A 16,291-nucleotide genomic window follows, 5' to 3' on the forward strand; every position below is an offset into this window, starting at 1 on the left:
GTAGTGACCAAAAGTAGTTACCATCTGGCAGCTGTTCTCTGGCTGATGTAAATTGAGTTGAGGGTCTCAGCGCATTTCCTAGTGGACAGGTGTCCTCAGCACAAAAAACACCATAATTAACTCTCTGTTTGGCTTTCTCAGCAAAGCCACTGAACAACGAATGAAAGTAAAGACTGAGCTCTATTCCAGGTCAGCATGAAAGCACGTTGGCTGCAGAGCACTGCAGATTCTTAATCATAATTCCTCTTTATATTTTAAGACACACAGATTAGGGAGGGACTTAATTTATCATCATTACATTAAACGGAATAGCCTTTCCAACTGAAGAAAGAGCTTGCACACTGCTGTTCCTGCTCAATGCAGATTTCTTTTCAACATACAGCTGCAGTAGAGTTAGGAAGCACAACGAATGAATGCTAAGTATAATCTCATTATTAAAAATGGTAAATTTACCCTAACACGCTTACCTCCATCTCAAAAAAACCCACACTTATTACAGAGGACTCGGACACAGAAAACAAACTGGTTTTACACTATTGGATACAGACTGTAGGTTGAGATTATCCAACTTTGAAAATAAGAGGAGACTTACTGCAAAGGAAAAAAAAAAAAAAATTGCATCCTTTAGGTCAACCCCACCCACAGTTATAATAATAGCTTTAAAATGGACCTCTTGCATCCAGTTCTGACCCATGACTCTCTCAAGAAACAAACAAGACATAGTTCTAGGCAGAAGTGGGTGTGACCAAGGCTTCAAAATATTATGCATGAAAAAACACTGGGGGGAAAAAAAAAAAAAATACTCCCTCATGCAAATTTTTGCTCAATTGGAACTGGAAAATTTATTGAGTCTGCTTATGGCCCACCTGTGCTTTGCACAAGACATGAGACCAGTTGTGTATGGCATGACCTGCTGATAGGCTTCATCTAAACCACCTGTTGCCATAATTTGTTCAGCCCTATTATAGCTGAAATTGTCAAAACAGGTATAGTTATTGGGTATCCTCTCTCATTTTGGCATTTGTGGAAGAAAGGCAACTAGAACAGAATTGAAGTTTTCTTTATCATCAGCCTTTCAACACCCAAAGGCATTTCTTGAGCATCAGTGGCTCCTAAGACTGAGTCGAGGGCTACTGGTGTTAAACAGTGAAGAGTGTGAGAACTGTTGCTCCAGGAAAAAGCCCTACACCACCTCGGCTAAAATACAGCCTGAGCTCATAAGTGGCTAGAACATGGCATTTCGGGCTGAAGAGTTTGACGCTGTTTAAGCAGTAGCTGAGTTTGGAATGTTCTTAGCACGCCTTCAGATAATGTTAACTTTAAATATACTTGCTGAATACTCATGTAAATTATTTCCATTTGGCTGTCTCATTATTCAATATGCTTTCAAGGAACATGGTGATGAAAGAAGAAAAATACCTCTTTCTAACATAACCATACTGGCAAGAGGATCAACATTATCAGTATTCAAAGAATGTCTTGGCAGGATAAACCTTCATAAAAAGAAGGAGCACTAGCTAATCCAAGTTGTCAAAATAGCAATAGTACTTCAAGAGTTGATCTGCAAAGTGATTCATTATTTATTGCTAATGCAAACATTCTGAGCAGAAAGACCTGTTGAGTATTTCCTATCTCAGAAATCCACTGACGGAGAGTACGCAATAAACGAAGTCTAGAATAACTGATAAAGGGATATCTATTTTCTTACTTACTAAAAAACAATCCCAAAGCAGGAAAAGAATTGTGGTTCTTCAAATAAAATTAATCAGACACTTAATGGCAATATTTTCCAAACTAGCACAGATAAGAAATGTGGCGCAACAAGAAAAATTCTGGAAATTTCATTCAGAAGCACAAGATACACACCTTTAAAAAAAGATGGTGGAAAGAACACATGAAATGTAGTGTGCATCCTAAAACACGCATACATTCAACAGCTCAGTAAGAGGTCTGACTTGCCAAATAAGTTTCTGCTAGAATCAATTAGGCAACCATTTTCAGATGCCTAAACTCAGACACTTCCATGAAAGTTTCAGTCTCATTACATTCTTCCTTGGTAAAGCTAGGGGTATGCCTTCTTCCATTCTCCTTTACTTTTGTAGAAAATGCAGGACTTTGTAAACCCTTTTTCTGTTGGGGTTTTTTTGTTAGTTGTTTTGTGTTTTCTAATGTATTGGTTTTGCCATTTATTTTGAAGATTTCTTTGAAATACGCTTCCATTTACACTTTTTTCCACTCACTACCCTTTCTATTCTTTTGACACATCCTTCCCCATCTCCTGTAATACCTCGTCTCTGCTACCTTCTTGCTCTTTTAAGCCTTGGAACCTGATCTTACTCCTGACGTGTATCTTCTTCCATTGCAACAGAAAGTATTGGCCTGGCCTCAAGAATTTGGGATTCTAGGAACTCCTCTGAATAACCACACAAACATTTTTAAAAACTAATATATAATCTATGAGCTTACGTGAAAAATAAAGTCATTCTAACAATTTGCTTCTTTCTCCTAGTACATTTCAAACAAAAGTGTAACAGCCACCACAAAAAAAAAAAAAAGCACAGACAAACCTATTCAGTAGAGTATTATTCTAGCAGAGCTATACTGTAGTATCATGATAGGAAAAAAAGTTCTGATCTGAATTAGTAATTTTAACGACAATAATACTTAGCATCTGAAGTAAAAAGAACTAATGAATATTCATGTTCTGTGATATTATGGTAAAACAGATGCACACAGACCTGCTGAAAACTGTTATGTATTGGAATTTCAGAATTTCAAATTTCTGAAGAGGTATGATACAATTGGTAACGTTTTATTTTTCAGACTATTTTAAAGCATTTACACATGCACAGGCAGACTACACTTTCTGCATGATTTCTTAAGCCTTTAATTTTCCCTGCTCAGCGGCAGCTACTGAGCGACCTCTTGTGTTAAAACATTTGAGCAGTTTCTTACCTTTTTTCTAAATAAATAAACATGAGGCTGTCAGTGCATAATGAAGATCTGAAAAAATCAGCACCATCTCTGTCATTATAATGAATAATACTGCCTGCAGATAGCAACTGTACCGATTATTTTACTACTCAAACTGTGTATTGAAGAGTTTACTTCTGAAGCTAATATGATAGGTAGTCAAAACCAACATGCAATGGCTACTGCCATGCTGCTCTCCACACCATTTTTGCAGTATGTATTGTGAAAAAGACATGTAATCAGCTTCTGGCACTTTACTGCCATTGCATTAAAATAAGCAGAGAAAAAAAAAAAAAAAAACAAAACAAACAAGATACATTATAGTCTAATCAAAGGGGATGAAAATAAAATACCATTAAAAAAAATCATTTACAACTTGTCAGAGAGGGAAAAAAACCCAACCAAACAATAAAATACAAAATTAGTTTTATTAACCAACATTTAAGACCAATACTGTGAACCACTGCTAGATACGTCAAGGAATTTAACACAATTTAAGAAGTGCACACACCAAAGATCTCTGGTTTCAAACCTTCTGTAGGTCCCAAATGAAATAAGACCAAGAGTAGCAACACTTTCTCAACTTTGGAATACTAATTCTGTAGACACAAGGCTGGCTTTTTTTTTTTTTTTTTTTTTTCCTTCAGAGTATCTACACTTGTGTGTAGTTCAAACATCACAAGTGTGAATGTTTGGTTAATAGAGTAACTGATCAAAATTGCCCAATGACCAGGCCAAATAGTAAGACCGACAAACAAAATTATTTTAGAACAGAAAAAGAATTGCTGAGGGATCTGGCCACGAGATGTCACTCTCTACTTTATGGCAACTTGGAGATTCATTAGCATAGCTTTCCTCTCAGAGGTGTCAAAAGCAGGAGTACAGCCAATAAAAGTAGCTATGTTAAATTGGGGTCAGGTAAAGAAGAACCGCTCAGCGTGTCCTTTCTGTAGCTGTGTTGTACAACTGCTGTTCAGCGTGCTGTGAAGTCGAAGTAGCCTCCAAGCAGCCTCTGAATCTGTTCCCCCAAGTCTAAACAAAGAACAACTAGCTCAGCTAAAGCCTGTTATAACATACGTTACTCTTTCTTACATCAATGTAGCAAACTGTTCTGAATTTTTTAGCCTTTTTAAATAAAACCATCATTATGCATTGAGCAATTAGGACTCAGCATACAGCAAGCTATAGTGTCTATCTAGACAGACAGCCTAACCAAGTTTTGACAGTTTTTTCCGTTGGCTTAGGTTAACACTTGATCAGGCCCCATGGTCTAGTAAGGTCTCACTTCTTCGTTCTGCAGAACACCACCACCATCTTTACTAACTGCTAGCATGTAAAATCATTCTTATAGCACTAGCATGTAAAATAATTTGTATGTTTCATATATCTAACCACGCATCTGTTGGAGCAGACCAAAACGATCTGAGCCTGAGTTTTAGAAGTTTAGGATCAAAGTTTGTAACCATCATAAATACACATCTATGAAGGGAACAAAGAAGTGGAAGTCCAAAACAAACCTATGATGGAAGAAAATACTGAGGAATGAAAGATTTGATGTAAGTATTAGATGAACTACATAAATTAATCAGAAACTGGTCCTTAAAATAGGTGACAAAGAAAACCTCATTATTACCTTATTATGTGTTAAGGTTATCCTCAGGTCTGGTTTTATGATACCATATGCTATCAGTAGATCTTGGATTTTTTTCAGTTCTTCCTTACATTTTCTGTTTGTTGAGTAAAACTGCTTTCTTACGGGAAGATTCCTAAACAACTTTAGGACTGTTACTGTAGTACCTGCAAACAGGTGACAAAAAAAATAAGTAGAAATTACACTGAAAGCATATCACCGACTGGATATTGAGAAAACTTCATTTTTCCTTGAAGAGACCTGTCTGTATGCTGTTGCATACAAAATAAACCCTAGTAACACTACGTTAGATTATATTAGCGTGAGAAGAAATATACCAAATTAGCAGTCATCCTCCCCAGAAAAAGTACATGTAGTCCTTAAGAGCTACAATTCCCTTCCTCTATTTAGAGTTACAACTGCAGCATTAAGCTTTCTTTCGTACATACTGACAGTTGCAAGAATCAGCACTAAATAAAGCTGAAGATTCTTTCAGCGCATACTAAGTTTACTTTCATTAGTAAAATAATTAGCAGACTAGAATCTAAGCAGACATATCCGGAGGCAAAGGAACATTGTGCTCCATTGAGGCCCTTCACAAGCAGTTGCTTTAGGGTAGTACCTGAAGAGCCAGATACCCCTGTTCAAGGTGCAGTACTTAGAAGGAGCGTTCATCTACCAACAACAATCACGTAAATTCCTAGCCCATAAGCATATTGAGAAATATTAAACATGTCACAGAATTCAGTCAATCAGTCAGCAGTCAGCTCCCTGTCGATGCACAAGCAAAGCAACCAGCTGAGGGGCAGCCTGTGGGCTCAGTACTGACAGGCAGCCACTGCGGCTCAGCTGGGACAAGCTAGCTGAGCTTTATGGAACAGTTGCAACTGCTGCCTCAAGGAGCACACCCTGTCACATGAAAGGAGCACGCCTCTACTGGGAATACACACCGGCCAGAGCTGGAACGTGAGGACACAGCTTGGTTTTAATAGTCCTTGCTGAGCAACAATTAGCTGAGCAGAGCACAAAACAGAGCAGATGCTATCCCAAACCTACACCACATTTGAACCACCGAGGCTGCCTCTGAGGTGAGGGAAACCTTTAATCTTTCACACACAGAGAAGGATTTCTAGCAACACACCCTTCCTGCAGGTTAGAAAGAACTGTGACTCTGCCTGGTCCTGCAGCCATGCTGCTTCCAGCGACTCCTTTGTGTAGCACCAGGGCAAACCTTCCTTCTCCAAGCAAGGATTTGGCTACATGAAAAAACATTATTTTGGCCTTGCACAACTCTTTTATATACTTCTATAGTAAGTCTGTTTGGACCTGGGGCACTGAATTTTTAAAGATCTTATTTCTGCCGTCAGTTTGGAGTGAGTCAGAGAAGGAGAAACTAGTTTATAATTATTGTCCAAAGCAACTTCCAAAATATATCATTTCTTACAATAACAACAAATTTTCAGTTGACAGACATAAGGCAAGAAATGTTCACAGCTGCAACGATTTAATACCCAGCCTTCAACCATAGAACAGGTATTTCAACATCAAATAGAGCCTCACAGAAACATGAAATACTTCTTTCACAGCACACCACCGGAACAATGATATCCTACCTTGCCCAAGATGGGAAGGCTTTTTAGAATTTATATGCCCATGGCTATCCAAAGCATACTGAGTGCTGAAATCATCATCAGCGGTCTTTGTTGTGATCAAAACCTGAAAAGAGTAGTTAAAAAAAAAAAAAACAAACGTTAATCAAGGATTCACAAAGTTCAGAATGAATTTAGATAAGCTTTGCTACCACTCTTACCATTGTGTTACTTTAGTCACCAAAATCACATTTAATTAGTTTATAATTTTTTTTTTCTACAGGTGATTCCTACAGTCACAGAAACATTCTGCATTATTACTTATTTTTCAATCCATTTACTAAAAGCCATGCATTTCTAACACTCTAATACATAAAGCAGAGCAATCCCTACCATCTACAACACACACTCCCATATCTTCTATGCTGACGCAGGTTAAATAAACAACTAAACCAACTGATAATTTTGCATTTTCATCCTTCATAAGAGAAGGCATACTATGACAACTTCTTAAATTCATGTGGGATTCCACAAACATAACAACTACTATCAAACAAACAGTGTGTTATGTTTCCACACCCAAACGTATCTAGCAATCACTAGTATGTTTTGTAAGCTATTAAGGTAATACATATATTGGCTTTAGCAAGACTCGTCATAAACCATAAGTTCAATAAAACTACAGTTCCCTGAGTTCAGGTATCAAGTGTTTTGAAGAATCTAACCACTGCACTTTAACCACCTGAAAGACATAAAGGTTACCATACATACATAGTTTCAGGATATTTTGGTTTATTTTAGTGTCTCATACAAATCATTCAAAGTTCAGCCATTCCTCTAGAGAGAAAAACCAGCAATTGATTTAATTGGAAATGACATTATTATAGACCTACTTAAAGGCCAATAGTAAAAATGTACCTCTTAACTGAAACTTCAGGGGGCAGTTTGGGTAGGCAGAATGCAATTAATGCCAGGAGTGTTTAATTACATAATTACTGATCCAAGGATTAAAGCAATACCTAGTGAAGTACTTAATAAGCTCAGGCCACCTCCCAACTCTTATGAAATGTACCATTGAGCTGATTAAAAGCTCGGAACAGCTGGCATCCTGCTTTGATAACTCATCAGAAGGAAACAATGATTGAGGTCTGTCATCATCTGTCAAAACACCAACACTTTTGAAAGCATCTTTGGAAATCTCCATCCAAACACACAACCCAGTCCTGCTTAGTGCAATGGGAATGTAGACAAAGGTAGCAAGGAGTCAAGGTCTAGCATCTCTCCCGACCTTGACAGTTTATGGTTCCAATCAGACACAGATACCAGGATCTTCTTGCAGGATCTAATCCTTGGCAAACTTAGAAAGAAGAATCCAAAACTTGACCTTGGTGCTGCACGAACACAGAGAGGCAGAGCACAATGGAACAGATAAATGCCACGTCCTTAACAGCCTGAACACTTTTCAGATGGTTTTGAACAAACTTACTTTCAGTCAACAAGTTAAATCTTAAAATACCAGTACACTGTCAGTCCTCTTAACACAAACATATGGCTCAGACTCAGATAGGCCAGGGAACAGGTTCCTGTTTACTCATATGGACAATAAAGCTTGTGCAATTGCAGTCGTATACATGTCAAGGAGCAATATGGAGCCCAGCAAGATCCCATAACTGCTGATCACCTAGATAACATCAAGGCAGAAATCATTACTGTAACAGTAGCTATGTGGGCCATCAGTTCCCTTAAATTATTTCTCCTGGCCACCATCTGCTGTTCCTCATTTTGATTTACCCCAATTCAAATAGAAAACTCAGCCATACTCTTTGACATTGCATTTGCTGCTGACACTAAAGAAGATAAGCCAGTGTTCTAAGGAATCGTGTATCTGCACCCTGATACAAAAGGAAAGACTAAACAATCTGTCTCTGACCTGTTCTGACTGAGGAAAATAAATAGAGCACTGCCGTGACAGGTATAACACAAAGGCAGGACTGACACTGACATGAAATTCATATTGCTTCCTAGCCATATGACATGACTTCTGGAGAGGTGGGAGGAAAGGCAGCCTACACAAGCCAAACTGTTCAGAAAACATAACCCTGGCAGGCTGCTGGAACAATTTAAAGTCTTTGAACCGATATTTTAATATAACTTTCATAAACACAAACACAAAAATCACAACACAAAAGACACATTTATAGCAACTGCTCACCTCTGATATGCAACAAATTGATCCCAAAGCTTCTCCACGGAAACCGTATGTTGTCAACCTTTCGAGGTCCTCAGAAGAGCTAATTTTTGAGGTGTAGTGTTTAACTGCCATAACTGGAACATCATCAACCTTGATTCCATCGCCATTGTCTCTTACTTCTATTTTGTTAAACCCGTAATTCTCCTAAAAAAGAATAAAACATAACAGAGCACTAAAACAACCGAGTGAATTACGACACAAGTTTGAAGCAGCTAAGGTCACAGCTTCTAGCCATCCAGACAGAAGTGCAAGTTTTACTTATTTGGAGAAACTGAGCAACCATTAAATGTCTCTGTTAAAAAAAAAAAAACAAACAAAACAAAACAAAAAAACAAACACCAAAACCAACATATTAGGATAGTAGTGATGATTTCTCTAATTAAATAATGTAATTCATACTCTGTAGTTTTGAAACATCACGTTAATATAAAAACAGTAAAACAGGAATTAAGTAGATTTTTTTTAAACTATAATAAAATTTGCAAAAACTAAGCTCAGAAAGAGATCTATTGCTGTTTTCACCTCTTCACACCTCTCTTACCTATTTGGTATCATTTTTTTTGAGATCACCCTGCATCCAGTGAAGTCAGCATGCCTTCACTTAGAACTGTTTTCAATTTTGGTCTTGATTTACGTGATTTCACTACTTCAATAATTTTCCAATCTCCATACCATGTCTCAATATAGAGAAACTGAAAGTCTAATGGGTACAAGGCATGAATAGAGACAGAAATAAAAAAGCTGATTTACAAGTCATAATACTTTACAGAAAGAAGTAAAGGTTCCTAGAGGCTCTTTCAAAAAAGCAAAGCTCAATCTTCGTGGTTTACATTTACATATATGCAATACGTATTTTACTGAATTCTAATTTAAATATGTAATTTCAATAAGCACCAGCATAAATAGGGTAAAACTCTGAAAACCCAGATAATTAGGACAGCTAAATGAAAGATGGAATTCAGGTTCTACAGCATCTCAAAGAGGTGCAGCAAACAAATTCTTCCTTCCAGCTACATTATAATCTGCACATGTAAATCACACCCAAGAGAATCACAAACCAGGAGGAGAAAGTAATTAGAACTGCAGGATCACTAAGTAAACTTCTTGTAGAGAAGCACACCTGGCCCTTTGAAAAGATTATTACGTAACACACAGAAAAAAATGTGCTGTAGTGTGTAATACATCTAGGCAAACTTAAAACTGTTTTTGCTTAGAAAGAATATCTCGGAGGAGTGGCTGTCACCACTGATGCTGTACAGGGTATGTGATGGTTGCTCACAGAATGCTGATTGATTAAACAGAACTTTGCTGACCCATCTGGGCACATACTGAAAACAGTTATGAAAAAATACAATGTACTCCCAGGTTTATTTCTCAAAGTAATAAAATAATGCAATTAAAAACAAAAGGAAGGTATTTAAAGATAGTATCTGTATTCACACATAATCTGCATTAGGAAACACCAAAAGCCTCTGAGGTATGCAAAGAACTATATATACTTAATTAACCGATACACAATAGAAATGTGGGTACATTTCATTTTTCCGTATTAGTGAATGGTGCTAAAGCTATCTTCAGGTGAAAACCAATGCTTTTGCTAGTATTTGAGTCATCCTCCTCCTGTGAAGCAAAACAGAATTTAAGCAATACAACTCAACTGAACATAAAAACGCGTAAGAAATATAAATGGGAAACCTTCTACTCCACTGCTGGATGCACTAATGAAGGGTTTGAGCATTTTACAACAAACCCCTATTTTCCATTCTAATTTTTACTTCCAGACTACCTAACTCCTTAGGAAAAGTGAGATTTATCTTCTTCAACTTGAATCAAAATGTTACATAAATGTTTCCCTATTTCTTTTCTAATATTATTAATTTTCACTAGCATACATTTTACTTAAAATATTACAGTGATTAAATTTTGTACTCTGTAACACCTTCCACCATGCTACATGACCTATATAGTTCTGAGGTCACGATCCCATGAGATGTTTAAGTTGCTCTACCAGATCACTGATGCCAAACCATATGGTTTAACTCCCTCTTTTACTCATGACTGCACGGTCCTGTCTTTGAGCTACAGCTCAGTTCCTCATGAGAACTCTTGTGTCAGTTGAATAAGATGAATTGACCTTAATAATCCACTTTTACTGCTGGGTTACTTTTCTTTTGCATTAGCAAGATGAATGGATCATGAGAGGCAGAAATGTCTAGCAATGCCATGCAAATAGATGTAGGACTTTACTTTTCAGGCCATGAGATGGATCAGGTGTACAGTGGAACCTCATGCTGAGCTAGACTTCCTCTAATGTTCTAAGGATTAAAGCTCCCACTTCATGCACTGGAAAAAAAGATGCAGAAACGAGTGTCTGCCTTTTACAACAGCCATTTCATATAACAGTAGCAAACCTATAGCTAAGATTCATCCTTCCCGAATCCCAGCTTTTCTCCAACTACTAACACGGGCTGTTGTTCTTCTCTATTAATTGAAATATGCAGGTCTCAGTCAGACTGTGCTGATTATTCTCATAAATTGCTGTTGTTAGATGTCAGTCAGGGAAACTGATAGAATGATGCCTGTGGAGTCTTTTATACATACACAAGCAATTATATTGCTGCATCAATGTTTTAACCTGAAGCCAGGTCATCATGTCAAAAATAAACCCATCATTCTACATATGCTTAATGCACAGCCATGCTACAGAGGCAGCTCACCCCACTGCTAACAACAAGGCAAGCACCACCATGGTCATATTTCTAAAAGCAACAAGTCTGAGGTTCAAATTAATAAATAGATACCACTTGACACCTTATAGAAAGGCCACAATTCAGTTTCTAATCAAATAACTGGCTTTTCATTGCAATTGAAGTCATATCACATCATCTAAAACTACAATATAAGCTGACGTTTTTCCCCATATTGTGTAAAACCTAGTTAATATAGAATGCAAAGATGCTCAGTAACATCACCTATTGGAGTTTGGACAACCAAGAAGTTAATAAGAATAAAACACTAGCCAAAGCTTCCCACTACAACTGACCACTGCTACTATTTCTACCTGAGAACCATTACACCTGCAGGTTAACTCCTGCCTCTCTGTCTCCAAAAAAGCCATTCCTGTCTTTGTTTAGGCAAACTGGGTAACAAGTCTGAACGGATCAGCTAGACTTCCTAATCCAACTAGAAAGGTAAACCAATGAAAATGCTGCAAGTTTCAGGAAAAAAAAAAAAACAACCAAAACAACACATCAAGCTGTAAAATAAAATTTCCATGTTTCCATTCTCTATTACGCTTCGGAACTAATCCAGAGGTAATGTGGTCATTGAGCTCTATATTATGTGGTCAAACCTTATTTAAATGTCATGTATTAAAAAGAAGTGTTTAGATATAAAAATATTCTTATCACAAAAAAAATCCACTCTTTTACAGTATTACTCTGTACAGTTGCGCAAAGTACAGGTTTTCTCTTCTGCCCTGTTCTACCCACAGAAAAACAATCAGCAAATGCCGTTTACTCACTGACAACCTGTATAATGCCAGGTTTGTTTTATTTGTTTTAGAAATACAGTGATTTGGATTGGGCTGAACTGACAAAGAATGTAAGAGTAGTACAGATGACTCATGTACCGGAAAGGGTTGAAAATGCTCTTTTTAATTGATTTGGGACCTCTCACTATGGAAACAGCTGGTTATTGCACTGTGAAACCCACACTGATTAGAGGGCTTTCTCCTCTGGCTATCTGTATGGCCACCCCAATAAGAGAGACAAGGTTTGTTTTAAGAATTTCTGAAGGCTCCAAAACCTTCTGTTGAATTCTTGGAGCTACTGATCAGCTCACGGCATCTGATTCTGATACCCTTACCCCCAGAACTGTACACACACTATTCACTTCAGAGTTACTCATGAAGCAAGATACTACACAGACTAAATACCAAGACAAAGTCATCACAGACCACAGTGAAGACAGAGTATCTTCAGCTGACTTAAGGCAAATAACAAACGGGCATGTTCCTTTGCATCTGCAGGAAACTGTACTCTGATGGAAAACACTTGAGACTCATTCAGAAAAGATAGCAGTGACAGGGACAAAGAAACTAACAGAAATTGAATTGCCCTCCTAATTAAGAGCATTTGTCTAACACTTAATTCAAGAATAGCTCTCACTGTTATTTGCAGTTAAGGAAACTGAATGCAGTTCTGGATACATTCATCTATACAGCCTGTAGCAATACACTTTCTTACTAAGTAGGAGATACTGCTATGATGTGTCTGTTGACAAAATACTGCAAAACCAGAAATACTTATGGCAGCCAGAGAAGCTGATCAGTTAGCCATTTTACCCAATTTGGAAAAAAAAAAAAGCAGAAGTTTCATAAGCAATATTTTCTTTTTTTCAGAAACTATTATTGGGTGATATGCCAACCTTTTATAAGATACGCATCTTATAAAAATAAAATATTAGAAATGGCCAGAGCTTACCATGCTAATTAGGGACCAAGTAGTAATTTATACTACAAAAACATCTAGCATGGCCATCAACCTTTTCCATTGTTTCCATTTTCACCTTCCTGACAATATTTTGTAATGAACATTAAGTATGCCAGTCTAGCAGTGAAACTTAGGTCCAACATCTTTTAAAACAAGCAATTAGTCAGAAAAAGTAATTTGTAAGTAGCAAAAGAAATATTAAAGCATTTGACAGTTTTTTCCCCCCAAGATACACTCAGGAGCATAAATATGCCTTACTGTTTCAGTGGGGCCTGAAAAACATTAATGGAAACTGATTTTGGACTGTTTTTATTTGAAGTTAAAATATATATCTATAAATACCTTTCTATTCTCTAAACCATGATAGCCTAAAAAATACATTTTCAGTGAAACAACGTTCCTCAAGCCCTATTTTACATTCAATTCTTTGTAAGAGAAAGAGGACTTACCAGTTTAATATCAATGTTTGTGGCACTGGCATCCAAGGAATTTTCTATCAGCTCCTTCACCACACTGACAACTGATGTAATCACCTGAGAACTCGAAAGGAGACGAACGGTTTCTGCCGACAGCTGTTTCATAGTGGAATAAGATTCAGAGGAGCTTCACAGAGAGATAAGAGAAAAATAATGTAAAAGGCACATTACAAATACACATTTCTAAGTAATTGTTTCACAGCAAATTTAAAATGTAGGCAAAACATAACATTATGGCTGAAGAATAAAATTTTTAAGATACATTAGGTCCCAGCTTCCTCTGCAGTCAATGGGAGTTTGACTTGTGGAAGAAATGAAACACAGGTCTAGACTGGAAAACGCTATTTTAAGTAGATTAAACTTCTAATGAAAAACTTTAAAAATTCGGAGATATACTGAGTGAAGCAGTGTATTATCTCACATTTATACAGTCATCTCTAAATTACTATAACATGTAGTTGTGATCTTGCAATTACAACAGAGTAGACAGACCAGATAGTAACAGAGTGCTAGTCAGAAATGTCTTCTGCTAGGGTATTTACCTGGCATCAGGTGTAATTCCAGCACTGATGCAAAAAAAATAGAACTTCTGAATCCTTTCTTAATTTTATTTTATTTTTACAAGAGCCTCACATCATTTTTTTCCCCCCTACACTCAGAATTTCTGAGCTAAGCACTGATGTTTTGTGCGTATGACTTCCAGCACCTAAAAACGCATGGAAGAAATATGACCTTAAGGTAACTGCTTTGGAGTTGGGAAAGAAGTGGGGAAGAAGCACAGTGGTAATGAGGCAAAAGCCATATTCAATGGCAATGTGATCTACTGGCAATAATGAAAAACAAAACAAACCCAAAAAACTTCTGAATTACACACCTTGCCTTTCTGATCTGAATTAGTGTGTGCCCTCAGGCAGGTCAGTTTATTTCTGCGTCTCTGTATCTTCCACCTGAAAATTGAGATTTCTCATTTTATAAGCCAATGTAGGTTTGCCTTTTTTTTTTTTTTTTTGTCCCTGAAAATACTTACAAAGGTTTATAAAAGTCCTGCTGCATTATAGACACTACCACAAAGAGATCATAAGCGGATCTGGAAATTTTTACATGCATTTCTGTTTCAATACTCAAGTAGACACAATTAACCAAGCTCCAAGAAAAATTTTTGTTGATCCTTGTAGCCTAACACAAAGAACTCTAACACAGTTCTTCATGCATATGAGAAAGGGGGGGAGAAAGAGCAATTGCTAGACAGCTCCCTGCACCTCAGTAATAGTTCAGACTTGGGTTTCTTCTCTCCACAGCAGCACTCTTTACTGGGTTATGTTACGTAATGTTATTTACACTGAACGGCAAACAATCCCAGCAGTCCTGGCATCCCCATCAGCCCAAGCTCTCTGCTGTAAAACAGAGAGCGCACACTCAGCACCCGCCCCAAGGATACTAGCACGCATGGAGGAATGGAGTGAACCCAAATTTCCTCCTGACACCGTCAGAGCACAGCAAAGGACTATGGCCAGCCAACACCCCAGAGCATCGCTATCCCACAGGGTATATGCAGCTGATGAACAATTACAGGACACTTCTCTGCCACTCTTTATACATAAAAGACAAAGCAAAACCATGGTTACTTGGGAAGAAAAAAAAAAAAAAAAAAAAAAAAAAAAAAAGAACAGTGTTTTGAAGAGGAAGAACCATTAAAACTTTTCCAAGAACAGCTACAAAGAGATTTTCTCTTTATACTTATTTACATTACAAAGGGAGTTTGCCTTTCAGATGTGGTAAAAAGACCTGACAAATTAGTTTTCCACCAAACAAACTGGAGAAGGAGCACGGGAAGCCACGAGCTGTTGAAGACAGACCAATATTAATCATGTACTCGCATTGAGAGAGGCAGGTTTCCTCATGCATTCACGTGTTACACAGGACTCCCATGTCAGGTGCTTCGTGATTTACTAACGACAAGTACCAGTTCACAGCTGGGTATCTTTATCAACAGACACTGACTGAGACAAGGGAGGGTCTTAAAACAGAAACGTTGCAAATCCCAAAGACAAATTTTCGATGAGGTCTGACTGATGCTGGCGGTTTGGGAGAGGATCCAGCTCCCAGTGCGCCTCCTCGGGACCCAAATCACCCTGTGCAGGGCTGCCGCATTACTGCTGTAATTCTTTGCTGACTGTACATATTATAATCTGTGCTTAGGGGGAAGACACGGTATTTCCTCTGTTTGAGCACCATCGCTGATGCAATACTTTTACCCCTCTAAACAAAGTCTGACACACCAGCAACGGGGACTCTCTAAACAGCTGTAATACTTGACGCCATCAGCTAAACTGTCAACAAACAGCCCCTCAACTTCAGAGTTGTAGCCTCACAGATTTCTAGAGCAGCACCCAAATCCCCCCTCCAACAACCACCTCTCTTAGGAGCCCACCCAGAACACGCACTCAAGTAACCCTTCAGTTGTGGGGCGAGGGGGGAGGCGGGAAAGTAAGGAAGAAAAGCTGCAGATAAAACCTGCGGCCGGTCACCCCTGAGTTCACCTCAAACCACACGAACGTTCCCCCGTTCCCGGTTCCGCTTCTCGGCGCGGGTAAAAGCAAGCCGCCACCGCCGCGAGGGACGCCCGGGCCCGGGCCTAGGCCCGTCCCTCGCAGCCCCGGGGCGGCTGCGGTTCCCGCCGCGATGCCGCCCGGGAGAAGCAGCGTCCCCGCCCCGGCTGAGGCCTGAAGGGAGGCGGCGGCGGCGCTTCCCTCAGCGGGCACCGCACCGCGCCCCTCCGCCCGCCCTTCCCTCCCGCCGCAGGGCCCCGGGGCTGCGCTACCTGCGCCTCCACGGCGCACCCGCCGCCGCCGCTCACGTGGGCGGTGTGGGCGGCGCCT

The 16,291-nt window shown here is 38.7% G+C and overlaps 1 protein-coding gene across 4 annotated transcripts in view; it reads right to left on the reverse strand.

The window, feature by feature from the left end:
• The window catches only part of PMS1 (PMS1 homolog 1, mismatch repair system component), a 47,227-nt gene that overhangs the window by 30,788 nt on the left and 148 nt on the right, over nt 1-16,291 (reverse strand). Inside the window, exons 1-6 of one of the 4 annotated variants that reach the window (XM_032995217.2) lie at nt 15,953-16,205; nt 14,287-14,359; nt 13,386-13,539; nt 8,405-8,587; nt 6,217-6,319; nt 4,607-4,770 (exon numbers count right to left, since the gene is read on the reverse strand). In XM_032995217.2, coding sequence (XP_032851108.2) covers nt 4,607-4,770; nt 6,217-6,319; nt 8,405-8,587; nt 13,386-13,517 — 582 coding nt within the window. In that variant the 5' untranslated portion in view covers nt 13,518-13,539; nt 14,287-14,359; nt 15,953-16,205. Of the gene's footprint in view, nt 1-4,606; nt 4,771-6,216; nt 6,320-8,404; nt 8,588-13,385; nt 13,540-14,286; nt 14,360-15,952; nt 16,206-16,233; nt 16,262-16,291 lie in introns of those variants that run through there. The other 3 variants (XM_032995219.2, XM_032995218.2, XM_032995220.2) reach the window with 3 other exon arrangements.

Source organism: Tyto alba, unplaced genomic scaffold (assembly GCF_018691265.1).
Source record: "Tyto alba isolate M040663 unplaced genomic scaffold, T.alba_DEE_v4.0 Super-Scaffold_7, whole genome shotgun sequence".
Taxonomy (NCBI): Eukaryota; Metazoa; Chordata; class Aves; order Strigiformes; family Tytonidae; genus Tyto; species Tyto alba.